We start from the raw sequence: 22881 nt of genomic DNA, 5'->3' as shown, positions 1-22881 counted from the left end.
GAAGACGTTTCCCAGAAATTTGGGTTTAGGAAGAGGAAATGTTCCTAAAAGAAGGGACAAGGATCCACATATGTGGTGGGCCAAGAGGGTGGGTAGACCCTGCCGGAGCCTCCTCCAACCTGGAGGGGTCCCAGTGTCCACTTTCCCTGCCCCAGCCCTGCTCCTCGAGGTACTGGGAGGCTGGATAAAGTCCTTGGCTGGGCTACACCCCACCTCAAATTCTCCCTGTCCCACCCTAGTGGCCCAGGCCACCCCGGCCTGCTCCCTTCCGCAAGGCACCTCACCTTCTGTGCCCAGACCATTAGCCAACGCGGTGACCTTTACCCGGGCCCAGGCCCTGCTAATGAAGAGGCAAGCCCGTACACACACAGCCTGACCCACGGCGGCCCTCTGTGACCAGTCATACTACCAACCTCTTAAACAGAGCTCCACCGACGCAATGCCCAAGCATAAAAAGGCCAGGCCGGAGAGCCCGCCACCAGTCACCGACCCTGGACCCAGCGCACCCGCACCATGGCCGGCCCCAGCCTCGCCTGCTGTCTCCTCGGCCTTCTGGCGCTGACCTCCGCCTGCTACATCCAGAACTGCCCCCTGGGAGGCAAGAGGGCCGCGCCGGACCTCGACGTGCGCAAGGTAAGTCCCCAGCCCTGGTCCCGCGGCGCTCCGGGGCGGGAGGGACCCGCTGCCACAGGGGCGCGCCCCGCTCCGGCCTCGCCTGAGAACCCCAGGAGCTGAGTGGATGTTGACGCTCCGCCCTTGACCGCGGTCGAGGCCCAGAGGGCGACCCAGCGCGCCTGCAGCCCCGCTGTTCCGCCCGAACTCCGAGCCCCGGACCCCAGCATCCTCGCCCCGCGCACCCCGCCCGACCTCGCAGGGTCCTCCGAGTCCCCACCACCACCCTGGCTCCTGCTCCTCCCGCTCACCCCGCCCGTCCCCGCAGTGCCTCCCCTGCGGCCCCGGGGGCAAAGGCCGTTGCTTTGGGCCCAATATCTGCTGCGCGGAAGAGCTGGGCTGCTTCGTGGGCACGGCCGAGGCGCTGCGCTGCCAGGAGGAGAACTACCTGCCGTCGCCCTGCCAGTCGGGCCAGAAGGCGTGCGGGAGCGGCGGCCGCTGCGCCGTCTTCGGCCTCTGCTGTAGCCCGGGTGAGCAGGGCGAGGCGCGCTGGGGCCAGGGGGAGGCGGGCGGGGACGCGGCCGGGGGTCTCCTGACTCCACCTCTCCCTCCAGACGGCTGCCACGCCGACCCTGCCTGCGATATGGAAGCTACCTTCTCCCAGCACTGAAACCTGATGGCTCCGAACACCTTCGAAGCGCGCCACTCGCTTCCTGCATAGCCACCCCAGAAATGGTGAAAATAAAATAAAGCAGATTTTTCTCCTCCAACTCGACTCGTGTCTAAGTGCCAGAAATGGGACGGGGAGGGGGCATTGCGTGACTGTAAGATCGCGCCCGTTGGACCTGTGGCTTGTTGCACTCAGAGCAGAAATTCAGAGCTGGCCAAGGAAGACGTGTCCCGGCTGCCCGAGGGGACAGAGCGGGTGTTGTTCTGGCTGCCACCATCCTGGAGGGGCTGGAAGAGGGAGGGGCACAAAGGCTCTGAGGACGTGGGAACAGTCCCAGCTCCCCGCTCCTTGCCTGGGCTGAGGCCTACAGAAGGCTGCACTTCAGGGGATCTTTCAAAATCTTCCAAAAGACGAGGATGAGGGAGCAAATACAGACAAGGGTCTGAGCGGGATGACGACGGGAAGTGGTCAGTGCACACTGAATGGCTTCCTGACCCCTGAAAGGAGGCTTGAGCCACACTTAGAAGTTGAAGGAGCAGAGCGGGCCTGGGGAGAGGGGGTCCTGGGGAGCAGCTGAAGGGCCACCATGTTTCCTAGGAGCTGACCCCAGGAGGCCACTGGCATGCTCAGAAGAGGAGCCCAAGCTGCGGGGACTGGGCTTGAATGACTGCATGACTCTCCCTGGTGTCCCCAGGGCTGGGTCTGACCTGGCAGCCCTACTCCTGCCTGTGCGATAAAACATGTCAGGGCTGGGGACCTCACAAGCGGACAGCGGATCTTGAGAGTCCAGGGCCACAGAAATGACATGAACAAAGAAAATCTCTTAAACTCTATCTCCTATCAGTGAAGCAAAAGTATCTGAGACAGGTCTTAATCAACTTAATGTTTTTTTTTTTTTTTTGAGACGGAGTTTCGCTCTTGTTGCCCAGGCTGGAGTACAATGGTGCAATCTCGCCTCACTGCAAGCTCTGCCTCCCAGGTTCAAGCGATTCTCCTGCCTCAGCCTCCTGAGTGGCTGGGACTACAGGCGCCCACCACCACGGGCCGCTAATTTTTGTGTTTTTAGTAGAGATAGGGTTTCACCATGTTTGCCAGGCTGGTTTTAAACTCCTGAGGTCAGGTGATCCACCCACCTCTGCCTCCCAAAGTGCTGGGTTGATAAGTGTGAGCCACCGTGCCCAGCCAAAGTTTCAATCATATTAGAAAGCTGATTAAGGGAGAGGCACAGTGGCTCATGTCCGTAATCCTAGCACTTTGGGAGGCCTAGGCAGGTTAATGACCTTAGGTCAGAAGTTCGAGACCAGCCTGGTCAACATGGCGAAACCCCGACTCTACTGAAAATACAAAAATTAGCCAGGGGTGGTGGCAGGTGCCTATAATCCCAGCTACTTGGGAGGCTGAGGCAGGAAAATCGTTTGAACCCACGGGGGCAGAGGTTGTAGTGAACTGAGATCCAGACTGGGCAAAAGAGCAAAACTCCATTTAAAAAAAAAAAAGAAAGTTGATTAAGAACACACCTCACACACCTCAGGAGGTTCCCTGAGGACATGTGTCCAAGGCAGTCAGGGTACAGCCTGATGTTTTTGTTGTTGTTCTGGTTTTTGTTTTGTTTTGTTTTGTTTTTTTGAGATGGAGTCTTGCTCTCTGGCTCTGTCGCCCAGGCTGGAGTGCAATAGCATGATCTCGGCTTACTGCAACCTCCGACTCCCGGGTTCAATCAATTCTCCTGCCTTAGCCTCCTGAATAGCTGGGATTACAGGTGCGCACCACCACATCCAGTTAATTTTGATATTTTTAGTAGAGACAGGGTTTCATCATGGTGGTCAGGCTGGTCTGGAACTCCTGACCTCATGATCCACCTGCTTCAGCCTCCTAAAGTGCTGGGATTACAGGCATGAGCCACTGCGCCTGGCCTGGTTCTATACATTTTAGGGAGACATAAGACATTGATTAATACATGCGAGATGAACAGTGGTTTGTTCTGGAAAGGCAGGACAACTCAAAGGGGGGTTGTGGGGCTGCCAGGTCTTAGGGAAATAAGAGACAAAAGGTTGCCTTCTTTTGAATCTTTGTTCAGCCTTTCACTGAATACACAATTTACATGTGAGAGTGGGGTAGAGAAATAGTCCCTTATGCCTTAGTCTGGCTCAGTGAATCTGCATTTTTACATAAACAATTCAGCAGAAGGAGAAATCAGGTATGCATTTGTCTCAGGTGAGCAGAGGGATGACTTAAGAGTTCTGGCCTTTGTCCTGCACCTGTGAAGATAAGCTATCAATTTACATTGCCAGGGTAAAATGAGGCTCACAAGCAATTTCCCTGTAGGTAAATTGTGAAGGAAGTATGTAGCTCTTTGTAGTTTCTTATTTAGGAATAAAATAGGAGGCAGCTTTGCCTGACTCAGTTCCCAGTTTGACTTTTCCCTTTGACTTAGTGATTCTGGGGTTTTGTGATTTGAAATTTATTAATTTTCCTTTCCCACATTTATCCCTGCTTCTAGACACTGGGAATCAGATAAAAGCCTAGTCCCCAGAACACGCCCCCATCCACCTGCCCATGTCACCAGGCAGTGCACTTCAGAAGGCCCACGCCCACTCTCTCACTCCAAAGAAAACAGGAACAGACCATTCCTGGGGCTTCCCCACACTCAGGCGCAACCAGGGTGGGGCAGGGCGAATGAGCCCACAGGTGCAAGACTGAAAACATATACTGAAGAACACCGTAAGATTTCCTTCACAGGTGGTACAAAACAGGCCAAAAAGATATATGGGCCTCGAGGTTTGGGTGGGCAGTGGCTGGAAACAGTATCAGGGGCTTCCTGGTTGCTGCTCAGATTCTGTTTCTTGGCCTGGGAGCTGGTGAAACAGGTGTGCTCAGTTTATGAAAATGCATGAAACTGTATACATGGGATTGGTTCACTTTTGTTTGTAATTAAACGGTTGGTCCTTTCTGTGAGATGTACACCAGTGGAACCAACCAATCTGGGATTGTGTATTTATGAAAAAAATTGTCTACTGAGCATGTCTAGACATTTTTGTCTTGTCATCATTGACTCAACAATACGGTATAACAACAATTGGCATGGCATTTACATAGTATTAGGTTTTGTTTGTTTGTTTGAGACAGAGTCTCATTCTGTCGTCCATGCTGGAGTGTAATGGTGCAATCTCAGCTCACTGCAATCTCTGCCTCCTAGGTTCAAGCAATTCTCCTGCCTCAGCCTCCCAAGTAGCTGAGATTACAGGTGCCCCCCAACACAACCGGCTAATTTTTTTGTATTTTTAGTAAAGACGGGGTTTCACGGTGTTGGTCAGGCTGGTCTCGAACTCCTGACCAGGGTGGGTGATCCACCCACCTTGGCCTCCCAAAGTGCTGGGATTACAGGTGTGAGCCACCTCAGGCAGCTGCAGTGAGGCTTTTGAAAGCCCCAGTGGCCTAAGGCACAGTGAAATGGTTTTTGCTGGGGCTCTGAGGGGATGCCCCTCTTCTGACCTCACATCTGGGAGTGAGGAGGAGGGGAGATTTGTCATACAAGGGAGCAAGAGATTGACTCAAAATGGAGAACATGGACTTCTTTTCAAATTGTTCAGAACAGTTGGATACACAGAAAGGGGTATTTGAGGAAAGTGGTTAAAGTTCTTTGGCCCCGGCCGGGCGCGGTGGCTCACGCCTGTAATCCCAGCACTTTGGGAGGCCGAGGCGGGCGGATCACAAGGTCAGGAGATCGAGACCACGGTGAAACCCCGTCTCTACTAAAAATACAAAAAATTAGCCGGGCGCAGTGGCGGGCGCCTGTAGTCCCAGCTACTCAGGAGGCTGAGGCAGGAGAATGGCGTAAACCCAGGAGGCGGAGCTTGCAGTGAGCCGAGATCGCGCCACTGCACTCCAGCCTGGGCGACAGAGCGAGACTCCGTCCTAAAAAACAAACAAACAAACAAACAAAACACACAAAAAAAAAGTTCTTTGGCCCCTCAGAAACCACCCAGAGAGAGAGGGGAGCATCTGCCCACGGAACACCTGAGGGACCCCCCACCTCCACTCGCATAGGCATGAGCCTGTGGATTTGCGCTTTCCAAGCTGCCTGTCCACCTGCCACATTCGCAGGACGTCTGGGCCTCCCACTGGGACCCCACTCCTTCCTCTGAGTGCCTCACATTCCCTCCCACCCCAGTGGCTCTGACACAGAGCAGAGGGGTGTCAGCCCAGCTTTCCCCACCTTGGGAGAGACTTCAGGGTCCCCTCACCCCCTCAGGCACCCACCCACTGGGCCATTCTTTCCCTGGGATCCAACGCCTGCAGTATTTTCTTTTGCAGCCTTAAAACACAGAGGGCTGACTGGGCGCAGTGGCTCATGCCTACAATCCCAGCACTTTGGGAGGCTGACGGGGGTGGATCACATAAGGTCAGGAGTTCAAGACCAGCCTGGCCATCATGGCAAAACCCTGTCTCTACAAAAAAATACAAAAATTAGCCAGGCGTGGTGGTGTGCACCTGTAGTTGCAGCTACTCAGGAGGATTATTGCTTGAATTGCTTGAACCCAGGAGGCGGAGATTACATACAGTAAGCCAAGATCATGCCACTGCATTTCAGTCTGGGCAACAGAAGAAGACCCCATCTCTAAAATAATAATAATAAAGGTAGTATTCTGGCCTCCATAAGCCATGTTCTTTTGTTTTATTTTTCAATTGTTTCAGAATTTGAGGGTTATAGTTAGTTAAGGTAAGGTTAGGCGGTTGTAATAAAAACACTCAAATGGTAAAGAGACACTGTGGGCTTAAGGAAGATAGATATTTATTTCCCTCTCTTTTCTATCAGCCTGACACGAACATTCCTGGTTCTGTTCCACCCTGACATTTAGGAACCAGTTTTCTTCCATCATATAGTTATGTCATCCCCTAGGCCTTGTCACTGCCTGCATGCTTCAGGCTGGAGGGCTGTGGATGCCACCTGGTGGAAAGGGAAAGAGTGTGGAAGGTAAGAGGTGCACCCACCGTCTTAAGATTTCAAGTGCTGGCCGGGCACAGTGGCTCACACCTGTAATCCCGGCTACTTGGGAGGCTGAGGCAGGAGAATCACTGGAACCCCAGAGGGGGAGGTTGCAGTGAGCCTAGATCGTGCCATTACACTGCAGCCTGGGCGACAAGAGTGAGACTCTGTCTCAAAGGGAAAAAAAAAAGATTTCAAGTGCCACTTTTCCTTTTACTCAGGTTTTATTGACAAAAACATGGTCATGTGGCCTACCTTACTGCAATGGAGGCGGAGAAATATAGCTACAATTTCTTTTCTTTTCTTTTCTTTTTTTTTCTGAGATGGAGTCTCGCTCTATCACCCAGGCTGGAGTGCAGTGGCTCAATCTTGGCTCACTGCAACCTCCACCTCTGGGGTTCAAGTGATTCTGGTGTCTCAGCCTCCCGAATAGCTGGGACTACAGGCACGTGACACCACGCCTGGCTAATTTTTTTGTATTTTTAGTAGAGACGGGATTTCACCACGTTGGCCAGGCTGTTCTTGAATTCCTGACCTCAGGTGATCCGCCCACCACCTCGGCCTCCCAAAGTGCTGGGATTACACGTATGAGTCACCGCTCCCAGCAATAATTTCATTACGATAAAAGAAGTTGTGGTAGATAGCAAAAAAATTGCCCCAATTCTCCACCTCTCCCTGTAGCTGCATCCATAATATGACTTTGCAATTTCTCCCATCAAGAGAAGTCTATTTCTCTACTCCTTGAATCAGTTCTCATCCACCTACTTTGAAATGTCTCCATGGTGGTTTGTCATAAACAATTCGTTGTGGCCAATGGAATATGGCAGAAGTCATGAATGGCAGATCTAAGCTGAGCCTAGACCCCAAGAAGTCTTGTACACCTTGTTTGTTCTTTTGCTCCTCTGTCTCATCACAAGAACAGGCTCAGGCTAGCTACTCTACTGGAGGATGAGAGACCACGTGGAACAGAGACATTCCACAGCTGAGCTATCAGCTGCTAACAGATGTATGACTAAGTTCAGTCAAGATAGCCAAATCCAGCCAGCTTCCCCAGAACCATTCAGACAACCCATGGAGTGATGGGAAATAATAATTGGTGTGTTTAAGCCACCTCATTTTGGGAGCAGTTTGTTACCCATGTAACATAATACATGATATGTTACTCCATATCATGTTAATCCATATCTAATTGTGGCAATAGATACATGATATGGAGAGAGAAGAGATTTTGATGAACAGCTAGCATTCTCAGCCAGAGTATTAGGTAACTGGATACTCTTTGAACTCCTAGCAATGACAGTGTTTATCTTCTTTGGAGAATTATATTAATAAATTTCCCATTGTTGAGCCATCTTTCCATTCATTAAGAAATCCTATTTGCTCATGATGTACTCTTCTATTTAGTCTTTTGCAGTTGATTTACTAATATTGATGTTTGAATCTAAGTCATAAATTAGGTTGTTATATACCTTTTTTCTGTGCTATAATTTTATATCAATTAGGACTGAATTTATTATTAGATTGGTGCAACCTAATAGGTTTTTGCCATTACTTTTGTACCCACCTATAGTAAGTAACAGAAAACCCAGCAGATAGCACCTTGAATTAACAGTTTGTTCATGCAACTTGCGGGCTAGTTGCATTTTAGGACTAGTAGTATAACCATTCCACAGTGCCTTCACAACCCAACCCATTCTGCCTTCCTGCTGTGTCAGCCTTAGTATATACCTTTTGTCCTCATGTCACAAAACTATTACTTGTTCTTCGAGCATTATGTCTATGACCCAAGCAAGATGAAAGCAGAAGGGTCAATCATTTCTCTTTAATATTAAGGTAGGACTTTTGCTTCTGTCCACAGAGTAACTGGTAACTGACTAGCCCCTCTACCATAAGCAGTTGCAAAACAGGATAAAATATGTATAGCAACTATTTCAGGCATGATAGACAGAAGGAAATTCAGGAGGTGAACCCCATGATTACCCCAGGATTCTGCTGGGAACAATGTCCTGACCATGATGCAACAAGATGAAGTCTGAGCAGAGCATGGCTGTCACACTGACTGGGGAGGCATGGAAAGAAGTTGCAAAAATCCTCAGCGAAAAAAAAGAAAGAAATTACTGTCTATGTAGAAAATCCCAAAGAATCTTCAAAAAAGTTATTAGATCTAATAAGTACATTTAGCAAGATCACAGGATACAAAGTTAACATTAATACTTCATAATTCTATATACTAACAATAACTACTTGGAAATTACATTTTAAAATACAACACTATTTAAAATAGTGTGAAAAACATGAAATATTTTGGATAGAAATCTTACATAATATATACAAATTCTATATGGTGAACTATAAAACGCTGATGGAAGAAATGGAAGACCTGAATAACTGGAGAGATATATTTTGTTTATTGATTTGGAAGACTCATCAGAGTAAGGATGTCAGTTCTCCCCAAATTGATTGAAAGATCCAACACAATTCTAATTAAACTCCCAATAGGATTTTTTCGTAGAAATCATTAGGTTGATTCTAAAATTTATACAGCATGACAAAGGAACTAGAACAGTCAAAACAATTTTGAAAAAGAACAAAGTTGGAAAAGCCACACAACCTGATAAAGTTATCATATTCAAAACAGTGTAATATTATAGAAAGGATAGATCTAGGCCGGGTGCAGTGGCTCACACCTGTAATCCCAGCACTTTGGGAGGCTGAGGCAGGCAGATCACTTGAGATCAAGAGTTCGAAACCAGCCTGGACAACATGGCTGTTGAGATCACGCCACTGCACTCCAGACTGTGCGACAGAGTAAGACTCTGTCAAAAAAAAAAAAAAAAAAAAAAAAATCAGTGGAACAGATTAGAGAGTCCGGAAATAGATTCACATACATATGGCACTATCTCAGCTCACTGCAACCTCCACCTCCTGGGTTCAAGCAATTCTCCTGTCTCAGCCTCCTGAGTAGCTGGGACTACAGGTGCATGCCACCATGCCTGGCTAATTTTTGTATTTTTAGTAGAGATGGGGTTTCAAACTCCTGACCTCAGACGATCTACCCACCTCGGCCTCCCAAAGTGCTGGAATTATAGGCGTGAACCACCACACCTGGCCAAGAAGTTCTTTAACAAGAGACACTGCTGTGTCCTTAATGTAGATGCTGAAAAATAAATAAATAAAAATAAAAATAGTCCAGGCACGGTGGCTCATGCCTGTAATCCCAGCACTTTGGGAGGCCGAGGCAGGCAGATCACGAGGTCAGGAGATTGAGACCATCCTGGCTAAAATGGCGAAACCCCTTCTCTACTAAAAATACAAAAAAATTAGCCAGGCGCGGTGGCAGACACCTATAGTCCCAGCTACTTGGGAGGCTAAGGCAGGAGGATGGTGTGAACCCCGGAGGCGGAGCTTGCAGTGAACTGAGATCGCGCCACTGCACTCGAGCCTGGGCAACAGAGCGAGACTTCGTCTCAATAATAATAATAATGATAATAATAGTAATAATAATTTTTTAAAAAGAAAAAGAGACACTGCCAATGTTACCATTTTTATGAAATAGCAGATGTGGAGGCTTGAACACTGCTTTGACCCTTGCTGTGGGTTTGCCGTAGCCCATTTGCCCTGTAGAGAATGAGCAGACGAGGGCAGACCTCTCCCTGCTAAATGGCTCTGTAGGTGGGTCAGGGGACTCAAGGAGAGGGAGAAAGAGTGGAAGTCTGTTCAGGGATGTGGACATTCAGGCAAATTGTGGGTGGGCAGACCTTCCTCACCCCTTCCCAGAAGTAGTAGCCTGATTGTTTTGAAGACAAGTGGAGGGGAAAGGAGTCTCTGAATCTGTATGTATTTGGGAAGAGAAAGTTCCTGGACCTCATTCTAAAACTGTCCCCAAGTCCAGACACTAGCACTTTGGATTGGATTCAGTGCAGCCAAGCCACCTGCCTCTTCCTACTTCCCAGTTGGAAGAGTTAATAAATTCCTATTAGGTTTGGTCCTGCTCTAGCCCCAACCAGATGGGGGCTGGCTCTGAGTGGACCACATGAAACAGGAGCAGGAGGTCGTGGCAGTGACCCAAGCCTGCATGGTCCCTGCTCCTGCTGGCTAGACCCAGTCATGCCAGGCACTGCCTGGCAGAGGAACCCAGAACCAGGTCGGGGTGAGAGCCAAGGGGAGCCCTGGGAGTGTGGAAGAGAGCCTGACCTTGGCATGTGCCTGGACTCTGCCCAGGGCTGCTGAGGCTGGGCTGCTTGAGTCACCAGGCTTGGCCGTAAGCCTGGGCGTTAGGGTCAGGGCCCAGGCGGACTTCTCTCCTCCTGCACTCCCTCCTGGCCTCAGAGTTTGCAGAGGATCCCGAAGGAGATGCAGCCTCTTGTGGCTCCAAGACCTGGAGAAAGGAAGCCCAAGGAGAGGATGCAGAGAACAGAGGAGGCCAAGAGAGAGAAGGATGGGAGGTGTCGGAGCGGGTGAGGCGACAGAAGGGGGGTGTGGAGGGGCCAAGGAGAGAGGCAAGAAGGGGCCCGGGAGCTGGCAGAACGGGGAGGTGAGAGCAGGTTGAGAGACAAAGGAGAGAAAGGGCAGATGGGACCAGAAAGGCCTCCGGTTCAAGAAGGGGGTGAGAGAACCCAAGAGATGTAGAGGAAGATGCCGAGAGCTGCTGGACGTCTTTTTGCCAAAGGGGCTCATGTCAAAGGGCAGAAAGTCTTCATGTCTGGGAGCTAATGTGAGTGCACTCCTGCGTGCGTGAGCCTGTGTGTACATGTTCCTGCCCATCCTCCTGTCAGCTGTATCTGTTTCTTTGGGTGTGTCTGTGGCTCTGAATGTGGGGCTCAGGGTCTCTATGGTTGTGGTCAAGGGTCGCGGACATGTTCTTAGCAGTTATTTTCTTGTCTGTCCAAGTGAGCTTGAGGTTGTGTGGAACTGTATCTGTTAGGGGCCCCCCACTCTGGCTGAGGTGCCCTTATGGTGGGCGCACTGGACGGACAGCAGGTGGCGCTGTCTCCGCTGGGTCTGGGGTGACGTTCCCGCCGCCACCACACACGAGCACTGCCTTGGGTGAAACACACATTGCACTGGGAATCCCGGGACCTGGGTGGGTCCCTGAGTGGTTTGTCTCCTGGGACGAAAATGGGGACAGAATGGTCACCCCTTGGCCTGTCCCCTCTGCCTCTCTCACTCTTCTCTCCGTCACTGTCAATGTCTCTGCATCTCTCTCCATCATTCTGCTATCTCTGTCTCTGGGTCTCTTGCTGTCTTGTCCTCCAGGCCTTTCCCCTCTCTGCCTTTACTTCTTTCCCTCTGCTGGAGGATACCCAACCGACCCCCTCCAAGGCCACTCTCGGCCTCTCGTCTCCCCCTCCCCTGCCTCCCAATTCGCCCTGTCCCTCGGTCTAGCGACACCTCTGCGGGTCGCAGATCGCTTCCTCTACGGGACCTGTTGCTCCTCTGGGGTGGATCTGTCCGCGACCTCAAGTCCGGGGACTGGCCGGGCGGCGTGGTGGCGGGGATCCCCGCTCCCACCTCTCTCCCCTTCCCTCTTCCCTCCAGAGACTGAGACAGACGTGAGGTCGTGCGTTTTCAGAGGTTTATTGTCCGCGCTGCAGGGGCGGGCGCAGACAGCGGGCCGGTAGGGCGGGCGGGGGGCTCAGTAGACGCCGGGCTGGGCGGGCTCGAAGGGCTCGGGCGCCCCGGCCAGCTGCACCAGCCGCAGCAGCAAGGCCCCGGCCGGCCCGTCCAGCTGCGTGGCGTTGCTCCGGTCGCTGGCGCGGGCGCGGCGGTGAAAGCCCTCGCGGCAGTCGGGCTCCGTCATGCAGCTCTCTGCGGGAAGGACGTGTGAGCGCGGGCGCCCTGGGGTGGGCGCAGCTCGGGATGCGGGGGCCCACACCCTCCCTGCCGTGCCTGACCCTGCCCCCACCCCGCCGCAGGTCCGCGTCCCCCCACCCAAGAGGTCTGCGCCCGCCCCAGCCCCAGGCCCGCCCCCCCCCCCGCCCCCGCGCACCGTCGTTGCAGCAGATGCCGAAGGCGGCGCAGCGGCCCCCGCTCCCGCACGCCTTCTGGCCGGACTGGCAGGGCGAAGGCAGGTAGTTCTCCTCCTGGCAGCGCAGCGCCTCGGCTGTGCCCACAAAGCAGCCCAGCTCGTCCGCGCAGCAGATGCTGGGCCCGAAGCAGCGGCCTTTGCCCCCGGGGCCGCAGGGGAGGCACTGCGGGGACAGACGGGCGGGGTAAGCGGGAGGAGGGGGAGCCGGGAGTCGGGGGGTTGGAGGGGAACCCCGCGAGGCGGGGATGCTGGGGTCCAGGTCTCGGAGTGCGGGTGGGACACCGGGGCTGCAGCTTGCAGGCGCACTGGGGCGCCGTCTGGGCCTCGACCGCAGTCACGGGCCGGGCGTCCAAATCCGCTCAGCACCTTGGTTTCTTGAATGACTTCTCAGTGATAGCCCTCAGCGTCCTCCCCCTCAGCTAGGGACGGGTCTCCGGTGGACTACAGCGTGGGGAGCCCTTCCTCGAGCCTCGGGGCCATCGCTGGTGGGCGCCACTCTTGCAGCTGCCCCACCTTCCCCCACTCCAAACCCTTCCTCCTTCCTCCTCACACTGCTGCAGCTTGAGCCCGGGCCCACCCGCTTCCCCACTACACCATGCAGAGAGGCCCTGCGCATCCAGAACCCCGGCCCTTCCTCCCATTTCCTGTCTCCTATCTTGCCTTGCCCCTGCCTCCCGCCAAGCTTGACGGCCTCAGCTGGGGCCCTGACCCCCTGCTCAGTCCGCCTGTGGGTGGCAGGCGCCTCAGCCCTAGAGGAGGGCACGGACACCCAGGTGTCTCAGGACCCCAAAGGAGCCTAGCAGGAGGAAGGGAGACTGCGGGGGTTGCCCACTCGGCCACTCTAATTTGCTCAACAGTCGGTTCTCTGGCGCAATGGATAGCGCATTAGACTTCTAGCTGAGTTTGGTGTGGTCTAATTTGCTCAACAGCTCATCACTGAGCCTGCACAGAATTGCATGCACATCGTGATTGGATTTCCTTCAGCTCTGCTGGAAATGGAGGAAACGTCCAGCACTAGAGAATTAGGCCAGGTTCCCAGCAGAACTTCCCCACAGGATGCCCCACCCAAGTGCGCTCAGACCAGAGGCCATCTTCTGTGTGGGGGCCTGGGCGCCTGTGCCTGGGAGGCTGGGGCTGGATGAGGAAAGCCTCCAATGCCAGGTAGGACGGAGCCTCTGCTGCCCCAGCCAGTCCAGATGCAAGAACGCCATGGGCACAGGGGAGGCCATGATGCCCCGTTCTCCCTGATCCAGCCCCAAGCCCAGTCACTGGGGAAGCATCCCTCACTTCCCTGAATCCCTGTCTGGATGGTGACAGTGACCAGGAGCCCCTTCAGCCTCTCCCAGCCTCCTCCAAAGCGTGGTTTCCTCTGGCCCACCCCATTGGCTCCTCTGCCCAGCCATGCCATGCCTCTCTCTTCCTCCCCTACACTTCCCCTAAAGGCTACCACCACCCATGACTTCCCTCTTTCCTAGCCCCTGACCCAGGGTGTCAGCACTGCCCGCTGTGGCAGCCCTGAGATGGCCCACGGTGGGAAGTACCTGTCTCAGCTCCAGGTCGGACATGGCCCTCTTGCCGCCCCTCGGGCAGTTCTGGAAGTAGCATGCGGAGGAGAAGGCCAGTAGGCCGAGGAAGCAGGCGGGCAGCATGGTGTCGGGCATCCTGGTGCACACAGGTGGACCCCGTATGCAGCGCTGCTTGGTGGCTCTGTGCTGCTGCCTCTGCTGGCTGCCTATTTATGTCCGCAGGTGTTCCCTTGGAGGCAAGATGCGGCCGCCGCCCCCTCCCCAGTGGCTCCCCAGGAGCCCACGGTGGCCAGGTCCCCAGCCGTCAGCAGTGATTCAGGCATCTGGGGACACACGTGGGCCTGTCTGTGCAGAGCATCACGGGGGAGGGATGCGGGCCGCCAGGCTGTCATGGGCCGCGGAATGACAGCAATTGCCTCTACTGTGACTGCAATGCTCTGGATTCGGGGAGAGGAACAGACTGGGGGTCACCTGGAGACCGTCTCTGAGCTTTCTGGTTACCCAGAAAGGGCTTAGGGTCCAAGAAGAGGGTAAGAGGAACCGAGGGGCTGGGTGTTAGGGACAGGGACAGGCCCTGGCCTAGGAGCTGTGGGGCAGGGGACAGCCAGGTGTGTGGGGAGGGTTAGCCCTGTGACAACAAGATAAGGGACCAAGAACAGCACAAGCCCAGAGTGGCGAGGACAGGGGCTTTGTACTGGCTGCACCAGAAACGGGAATCCCTGACTTGTGGACAAGGCAGCCTCCGTCGGTTGTGGAGTCAAGGGACACAGAATGAGAAGGACTTGTTCTCACGGGGTAGACGGGTGGCAGACTGCTGGGGAAAGTGCAAGACATGACACCCCCGCACCCCCATAGAGCAGGGAATGGGGACTCAGGCCCTGAAACTGGGGGCCTTGGGGACACATTTGGCACATGACCCATCACCCCCTCCCAGGTAGAAACATGAGTGGGGGGAGCTACTATGGGGAACAAGAACTCCACGCCAAGTAAGGTTCAAAGGTGGGGAGAGCCCCAGGGAACCTGACAACTGTTTGTCCCAATTCCTATGCCCACCAGGACCTTAGTATGTGTGGATCAGGGCAGGTACCATCTCAGACCTGGGGTGGGAGTGGGGCCGGGGGTTCTGGGCCTGGGGGAAGGTGCAGGACGAGCCATAGCTAAACGGACCCAGCCTGAAAAAGCCACTTTTTGTTCCTAATCCCAAGGTGGCAGGTCTAAAGAGGACATGGCCTCTCTCCCTGGGCCACCAGAGTGCCCTGCTGGTCTGGGGCTCAGGCCGGGCACCCTCTGCCTCTCAAGCTGTGTGCAGCCCCCAGCTCTTGCAGTTGCCACAGGCTCTTGGCCTCCTCTCCAGGGTGCAGCCGGATGCTGTGAGGAAGCTCCAGAGGACACAGCAGCCCCATCTCCACCAAGGGCAGGGAGGGGGCCAGCATCCCAGGAGGGGCCGCCTGTACTCAGGCCATGACGTCGGCCTTTTCAGGAATGACCCCTCAGGGACTGCAAGGACCCTTTGAGAAGCAACACTGGGCAGTTGTTGCAGCAACACTGGCTCCCGGTAGCCCGGCTCAAGGTCTGGCCTCTGTTGCTTGAAACTTCATGGCTTGGGCAGCTCACTGAACTTGTCTGTGCCTTACTTTCTGCCGGTGTGAAGTAAGGAAAATCATGGTACCCACCTCCCAGGGTCATTGTGAGGACTGAAATAAAAATAAATTTATTATACAAAAGCTTTAGAGCCAGGCATGGCAGCTCATGCCTGTAATCCCAGCTACTTGAGAGATCCAGACAGGAGGTCAAGACCAGTCTCGGCAACACATAGCAAGACCCCATCTCTAATTTTTTTTTTTTTTTGAGACAGAGTCTCACTCTGTCAACTCAGGCTGCAGTGCAGTGGCATAACCTCGGGTCAGTGCAACCTCCACCTCCTGGGTTCAAGCAATTCTGTCTTAGCTTCTCAAGTAGCTGGGATTACAGGCATGCGTCACCACGCCAGGTTAATTTTTGTATTTTTAGTAGAAATGGGGTTTCACCATATTGGCCAGTCTGGTCTCAAACTCCTGGCTTCAAGTGATCCACCGGCCTTGGTCTCCTAAAGTGCTGGGATTACAGGCATGAGCCACTGTGCTCGGCCCCATCTCTAATTTTAAATAAATAAATAAATACTTTTTTTTTTTGGAGTCCCGTTCTGTCGCCCAGACTGGAGTGCAGTGGCGTGATCTCAGCTCACTGCAACCTCCGACTCCTGGGTTAAAGCGATTCTCTTGCCTTGGCCTCCCAAGTAGCTGGGATTACAGGCACCCACCACCTCGCCTGGCTAATTTTTTTTTGTATTTTTAGTAAAGATGGGGTTTCGCCATGTTGGCCAGGCTGGTCTCAAACCTGACCTTGTGATCCTCCTGCCTTGGCCTCCCAAAGTGCTGGGATTACAGGTGTGAGCCACCGCGCCTGGCCTATAAATACATTTTAAATTAAAAAATAAAAATAGCTTTAAGGCTGGGCACGGTGGCTCACGCCTGTAATCCCAGCACTTTGAGAGGCAAAGGCAGAAGGATCACTTGAGCCCAGGAGTTCGAGAGACCAGACTGGGCAACATAGAGAGACGTCATCACTGCAGATAATTTAAAAATTGGCCAGGTGTGGTGGCACATGCCTGTGGTCCCAGCTACTTGGGAGGCTGAGGTAGGAGAATCGCTTGAGCCCAGGCTGCAGTGAGCCATGCCTGAGCCATTGCACTCCAGCTTGGGTGAGAGTGAGACCCTGTTTCAAAAGAAAAGGTAGCTTTAGAAAAGTTCCTGTACCTGGCCCGGCACGGTGGCTCACGCCTGTAATCCTAGCACTTTGGGAGGCCAAGGCAGGCTGATCATGAGGTCAGGAGATCGAGACCATCCTGGCTAACACCGTGAAACCCCGTCTCTACTAAAAATACAAAAAAAAAAAAAAAAATTAGTCGGGCACAGTGGCAGGCGCCTGTAGTCCCAACTACTCGGGAGGCTGAGGCAGGAGAATGGCATGGACCCTGGAGGCAGAGCTTGCAGTGAGTCGAGATCATGCCACTGCACTCCAGCCTGGGCGACAGAGCGAGACTCCATCTCAAAAAAGAAAGAAAGAAAGAAAGTGCCTGCACCATTGTAAAGTTGATGAACAGCAGTATTGCATTATTAATGCTGTTATTCTTTTTTTGTTTGTTTGTTTTGTTTTTTGAGATGGAGTTTTGCTCTTGTTGCCCAGGCTGGAGTGCAGTGATGCGATCTTGGCTCACTGCAACCTCTGCCTCCCAGGTTCAAGCGATTCTCCTGCCTCAGCCTCCTGAGAAGCTGGGATTACAGGCACCCACTCCACACCTAGCTAATTTTTGTATTTTTAATAGAGATAGGGTTTCACCATGTTGGCCAGGCTGGTCTCAAACTCCTGGCCTCAGGTGATCCACCCTAATCAGCCTCCCAAAGTGCTGGGATTACAGGTGTGAACCACCATGGCTGGCCACTGCCATTATTCTTGTTAAGAGCTAGGAGATATTTCCAGAGAGAGCAGCTTCCTGGATTAGTCTAGGAGGGACATTTTCATTCTACTCATGGCCTGGAAACACGCTTGATCTGAGGCCATTGCCCCGTCGAGACTCCATGGGTTGTGAGGCTAGCTGAGGAGGAGGGAGGCTGGAGGCCTGGCTAAGGTGCCTTGGCCCAGCACCTTACCCCTTCTTCACTGCAGGGGGTTGAGTCAACTGAAAACGGATGAGGCCAGACTGACTGAAGGGCCCAAGCCATGGGACAGGCGAGGACCTCTGTGCTGACCAGATCTGTCTACCAGGATCTTCATTCTAAGACTGGCCTCCCACACCAAGGCCCCTTTCTCCCTGGACCCACCTTCTCGAAACCGCCACTGACTGGGAAAAGTCTCTATACTGTGCTGACTGGCAGCATTTCCAACACATCACTCCATATGTCACATGGACCCCCCAGACACCGCACACCCTTCTACATGTCCCTTACAGGTTTCCTTTCCCAACCTACTCTTTACATCTTCTCGGTCCTTTTATCTCCTACATCTCAGCTCATGATCCTGATTCATTTATCCTTTCAAAAGAAAGGAGTCAGTTCCTTCACCAGTTCCTCCCCGCTCCCCCGACATATACCCTTCATCCACCATTTTCTAGATATGATGATGTCATGACAGATGAGTATTACAAGTTAGATTGCAATTATGCCCTCTGAGCTAAGCCATGTAGTATATTATGATGATCTTTCATCTGTGAACAACTTTTTGTATTCCTTGGAGTTAGTGATCATCTTGGTTTTTCACTTGTGGTCCACCTGCCCTTTTTGTTTTTGTTTTTGTTTTTAGAGATGGGGTCTCACTCCACCTGCCATTTATCCAGAAATCAACATTTATTCTTCAACTCCCTCCACCTGGGCTTCTGCCCAAACCAGCCCATTAAAACTCCTGTTGTCAAGATCTTAAACTACCTCCATATTGAAAAATGTGGTGGTCATGTCTATGTCCTTATTTTACACGATCTTCTAGCAGCATTTGACATGGGTGAACACTTATCCTTTTCTTTTTTTTTTTCCCAGAGATGGAGTCTTGCTCTGTTGCCCAGGATGGAGTGCAGTGGCACGATCTCCGCTCACTGCAAGCTCCGCCTCCTGGGTTCACGCCATTCTCCTGCCTCAGCCTCCCGAGTAGGTCAGACTATAGGCACCTGCCACCACACCTGGCTAATTTTTTGTATTTTTAGTACAGACGAAGTTTCATCGTGTTAGCCAGGATGGTCTCAATCTCCTGACCTCGTGATCCACCCGCCTCGGCCTCCCAAAGTGCTGGGATTACAGGCGTGAGCCACCGCGCTCAGCCACACTTATCCTTTTCTGAAACACACTTCGTTTGGTTCCAGTGATGCCACACTCTCTTGGTTTTCCTTCTGTTACACTGGATGTTCTCTCTCAGTCTCCTTTTCTGGCTCCTCCTCTTTGACCTTGACTTCTAAATGTTGGAGCATCCCAGGAATCAGTCCTGTGTCCCTTCTCTTCTCTTCCTGGGTGATCCCACAATTTTATATACTTACTACAAGCTAATAATTCCCAAATTGATATTTCCATCCTTGGCCTCTCCCCAAAGAGCCAGATTTATAGTTACAACTGCCCGGTGACACCTCCCCTTGGATATCCAATAGACTTCTCCAACTTAACGAGGTCAACACGCAACTCCAGATTCTCAGCTGTTTCCCTGCTCTCTTCCAGGGTTCCCACCTCTGAGATCGCACCACCATCTAACCAGCTGCTCCTCCCAGAACCTGAGACTCACCCTGGGCCTTCTCTTTCCCTCACTCTTGCTTAGTTCTACCTCTAAAATCAATCTCAACTCCAACTGCTGCTTTGGGATCTGAGATCCTGCTGTTTCCGTGTCCTGGAAGATTCCTCTACCCGCACCCTCCCCAGGATTCATTTGATGGGCTTAAATGGCATCTATTAAGAGGAGGCTCCCCTGACTGACCTATCTAGAGCACCCCCCATCTCTTTTATCTTCTGTCTGGGACTATGTTGATGAATTTCGTAGCACCTACTGCAATTCACAATTCATTTTTTGTGTGTGTCTATCTTTTTGTGTGTGTATGCCTGTAACCCCTTTAAAATGAAACACCAGGGCAGAAAGGAAGGACTCTACCTTTCATGCTCAGTAGAGTAACCCCACTCCAGGTAGAGAGTATTCAATAAATCATAGAAAGAAGGAAGGGAAGCTCTGAGTACAGCTTCAGCTCTCCGGTGAGTTCTGTGTGACCCAGGGCAAGTCACACCTGTTCCCAAGGTTATTTACTTGAAGTACTAACCCCACTTCCTGTCCCACTGAGGTCTTAAGGGAATCAGATGATGGTGCTATAAAGGGTTAAGATTTCTGCAATCCTTACATAATAAAACGTTGCAAGCTTCCAGATTAAACCCCAAATGTCAGAATGTTCTATAAAGTACTTCCTTACCATTAGACCACCTTTTCTGAGAAGAGGTAACAGTTAACTAATCTTAGCAGAGCATCTGCCCCGCCCACACCTTCTGTTTCTTATTCCCCCGCTGTATGTACCATAGAACATCTCTACTACTGCCAGACAGGGCATGGCCTCATTTTCTTTCTATCTTTTTTCCTTTTTAAATTTTTTTTTGTAGAGATGAGGGTCTCACTGTGTTGCCCAGACTAGTCTCAAACTCCTGGTCCAAGTAATCCTCCCACCTTGGTCTCCCAAAGTGCTGGGATTACAGGCGTGAGCCACTGTGCCCAGCCATTGACTTCATGTTCTTTTTTTTTTTTTTTTTTTTTTTTTTTTGAGACAGGGTCTTGCTCTGTCACCCAGGCTGGAGTGCAGTGGTGCGATCATGGCTCACTGCAACCTCTACCTCGTGGGCTTCGGTGATCCTCCCACCTCAGTCTCCCGAGTAGCTGGGACCACAGCACCATGCTCAGCTAATTTTTGTTTTTGTGGAGACAGGATTTCACCACTTTCCCCAGACTGGTCTCAAACTCCCGAACCCAAGTGATGTGCCCACCTTGACCTCCCAAAGTGCCGGGATTACAGGCATGAGCCACCGTGCCTAGCTGGCCTCATTTTCAAACGAACGCTGCTGGTAGCAGTAAATACAGCTTTCTCTCTTTTCACCTGTTGGCTCACTGCAACGTCCGCCTCCCAGGTTCAAGTGATTCTCGTGCCTCAGCCTCCCTAGTAGCTGGGATTACAGGCGCTCACCACCATACCCGGCTAATTTTTGTATAGTAGAAATGGGGTTTTACCATGTTGGTCAGGCTGGTCTCGAACTCCTGACCTCCAGTGATCCGCCTACCTCCGCCTCCCAAAGTGCTGGGATTACAGGTGTGAGCCACTGTGCCTGGCCTCCAGTAGTATTTTTAAGAACCCACACAAATGCTCTGTAAACCATGAAGAGGGGAACAAGAGTGAACTAAAGATGTAGAAGCCCAAGACCTGCTTACTGAACTGAATCAAAAAGGATACATTGAGCAGGGATGAGAAACCTCTGAGAAAAATGCTGGGCCTGAGGCGGGCAGGTATGGAACTAAAATGGATCCACTGTAGGGCCAAGTGAAAAAGGAGGGCGGAGGAGGCCTTCTGCTCTTTCCAGACACGCACCTTCAGCTCTTTGCAGACCAAGGCACATCTCAGCTGGATTGAAGAGCTAAATAGAGTAAAATCAGCTGACAAGCCGGGCGCAGTGGCTCGCGCCTGTAATACCAGCACTTTGGGAGGCCGAGGCGGGCAGATCACGAGGTCAGGAGTTCAAGACCATCCTGGCCAACATGGTGAAACCCCATCTCTACCAAAAATACAAAAAAAATGAGCTGAGCATGGTGGCGGGCGCCTGTAGTCTCAGCTGCTTGGGAGGTTGAGGCAGGAGAATCACTTGAACCTGGGGGGCAGAGGTTGCAGTGAGCCGAGATCGCGCCACTGAACTCCAGCCTGGGCGACAGAGTGAGACTCTGTCTCAAAAAAAACAAAACAAAACAAAACAAACCAGCTGACAAGGGCCGGGGAGGGGGGGCGGGTGGCGGGAAGGGGATGCGGGAAGCCAAGTCTCAATATTTATCATATCTCTAGAGGGGATTACATTAAGCTTAAAAGAAATCAGAAATGAAAAGACAATAAAAATTCTTACTTGCAAAAATAACCTAAGTAAAAGGCAAAATAAACGAGGAAAAATATTTTTGACAAACTCGTTTCTATATGGAAAACGTGTACGGCAGCAAGACGTGTAGATTCGCATCTAGGGACGCTCAACCCCAGCTCCAGGTTCCAAATGACGTGGCCTGCCGCACCCGCTGGGGACAATGACTGCGGCCCTGGGGTCCCAGAGACGTTCTCTTTGCTAGACTTAGGGAAGAGCTAGGCCTATCCGCATTCCCAGCCCCCACGCAGCCAGACACCCGCGGGTGCTGAGATGAAGAGTGAAGTCACCAGGAGAGACAGGAAACAGGGTGGGCCTCGGGGACCCGAGGGCGCGGAAGCTCGGGGGCCAGGGTCGAGCACAAATTGGGAGGCGCAGCGCTGGGCGCACGCCCCCCTCGGCCCGGCGGCCCCTAATGAGGCGCGCTGTGCGCAGACTGCTAAGAGCGGCATGAGCGCGGCTCCGGCGGCCCCCAGGGCCCAGCGGGTCGGCGCCACCCCGGAGCGCGGCGCCCGGAATCACTTAGCGCCATCAGCCGGGCGGCCGGGCGGGGGAAGCGGCCGATCCAGGCGGCAGCGGAGGGGGCTGCGGCGGAGGCGGCCCCGGCTTCTACGCTCGCCCTTCTGCCTGCCTGACAGGGCCCCGTCTGAGCCCCAGGCCCCAGACCCCAGGCCCCAGACCCCAGGCCCAGCGGTGCCGCTCGCCGGTGGAGGAAACGCGCGCAGAGAGGCAGCGCTGCCAGGCGCGTGGCGGTCCGGGGGGCCACGTGTGAGCCTCGCCCTAGGCAGCCAATTGAGGGTTCCACCTCCGCCCAGAGAGACCCCACCTCACCTTTCCAACCTGTGGCGCGCGGGCGGCGGAGGGTTTCTGGGGCGAGTGGGAAGGATAGGCCGCTGCGCAGGGAAGGCTTCCCCGGGGTGTACTTGTTGCTTGTGGACTGGGGACTGAAATTCCCCAGAAAAGGAGACGGGAAGGACACACCTGGCGGGATCAACAGTTTGTGCAGGGATGTGAAAGAGAGAACCCAACTGTGTGTGTGCGTGTGTGCGCGTGTGTGTGTGTGTGGGGGGGGGGGTAAGGACGTCATACAGGACGCGCGGGCTATGAACATGCTAAACCACAGGCAATAAAAACACGGAGTATGCGGCCGGGCGCGGTAGTTCACGCCTGTAATCCCAGCACTTTGGGAGGCCGAGGTAGGTGGATCACCTGAGCTCAGGAGTTCAAGACCAGCCTGGCCAACATGGTGAAACCCCGTCTCTACTAAAAATACAAAAATTAGCCGGCAGTGGTGGTGGGCGCCTGTAATCCCAGCTACTCGGGAGGCTGAGGCAGGAGAATCGTTGAGCTGAGGAGGCGGTGGTTGCAGTGAGCCAAGTTTGCGCCACTGCACTCCAGCC

General features: G+C 53.0%; 2 protein-coding genes and 1 long non-coding RNA gene across 3 annotated transcripts; 2 read left to right on the top strand and 1 right to left on the bottom strand.

Moving 5' to 3' along the window:
- Window positions 1-390: 390 nt before the first annotated feature.
- OXT (oxytocin/neurophysin I prepropeptide) lies at window positions 391-1382 on the top strand. Its single transcript, XM_001115045.5, has 3 exons — window positions 391-633; window positions 941-1142; window positions 1227-1382. Exons 1-3 carry the CDS (start codon window positions 514-516, stop codon window positions 1280-1282), a joined length of 378 nt encoding a protein of 125 aa, XP_001115045.1. The 5' UTR covers window positions 391-513; the 3' UTR covers window positions 1283-1382.
- Window positions 1383-10367: 8985 nt separating this feature from the next.
- LOC114670454 (uncharacterized) lies at window positions 10368-19389 on the top strand. The gene is made up of 3 exons (XR_003720071.2): window positions 10368-10983; window positions 12185-14353; window positions 15029-19389. It is a non-coding gene; the product is annotated as an uncharacterized LOC114670454 (long non-coding RNA).
- Window positions 11831-14148, bottom strand: AVP (arginine vasopressin). Its single transcript, XM_028828268.2, has 3 exons — window positions 13839-14148; window positions 12259-12460; window positions 11831-12077 (listed from the first exon to the last, which is right to left on the bottom strand). Exons 1-3 carry the CDS (start codon window positions 13956-13958, stop codon window positions 11905-11907), a joined length of 495 nt encoding a protein of 164 aa, XP_028684101.2. The 5' UTR covers window positions 13959-14148; the 3' UTR covers window positions 11831-11904.
- Window positions 19390-22881: the final 3492 nt, after the last annotated feature.

This window comes from Macaca mulatta, chromosome 10 (assembly GCF_049350105.2).
Source record: "Macaca mulatta isolate MMU2019108-1 chromosome 10, T2T-MMU8v2.0, whole genome shotgun sequence".
Classification (NCBI taxonomy): domain Eukaryota; kingdom Metazoa; phylum Chordata; class Mammalia; order Primates; family Cercopithecidae; genus Macaca; species Macaca mulatta.
The sequence above is the reverse complement of the archived record's forward strand: the minus strand, read 5'-3'. Positions and strand labels throughout refer to the sequence as shown.

Bases quoted from the DNA above. Each gene is read 5' to 3' on its own strand.
- OXT (XM_001115045.5), top strand. From the start codon at position 514: ATGGCCGGCCCCAGCCTCGCCTGCTGTCTCCTCGGCCTTCTGGCGCTG. The intron at 634-940 runs GTAAGTCCCCAG...CCGTCCCCGCAG, and splicing joins CGGACCTCGACGTGCGCAAG to TGCCTCCCCTGCGGCCCCGG. The intron at 1,143-1,226 runs GTGAGCAGGGCG...CTCTCCCTCCAG, and splicing joins CGGCCTCTGCTGTAGCCCGG to ACGGCTGCCACGCCGACCCT.
- AVP (XM_028828268.2), bottom strand. From the start codon at position 13,958: ATGCCCGACACCATGCTGCCCGCCTGCTTCCTCGGCCTACTGGCCTTC. The intron at 12,461-13,838 runs GTACTTCCCACC...CTGTCCCCGCAG, and splicing joins CCGACCTGGAGCTGAGACAG to TGCCTCCCCTGCGGCCCCGG. The intron at 12,078-12,258 runs GTGCGCGGGGGC...TCCTTCCCGCAG, and splicing joins CGGCATCTGCTGCAACGACG to AGAGCTGCATGACGGAGCCC.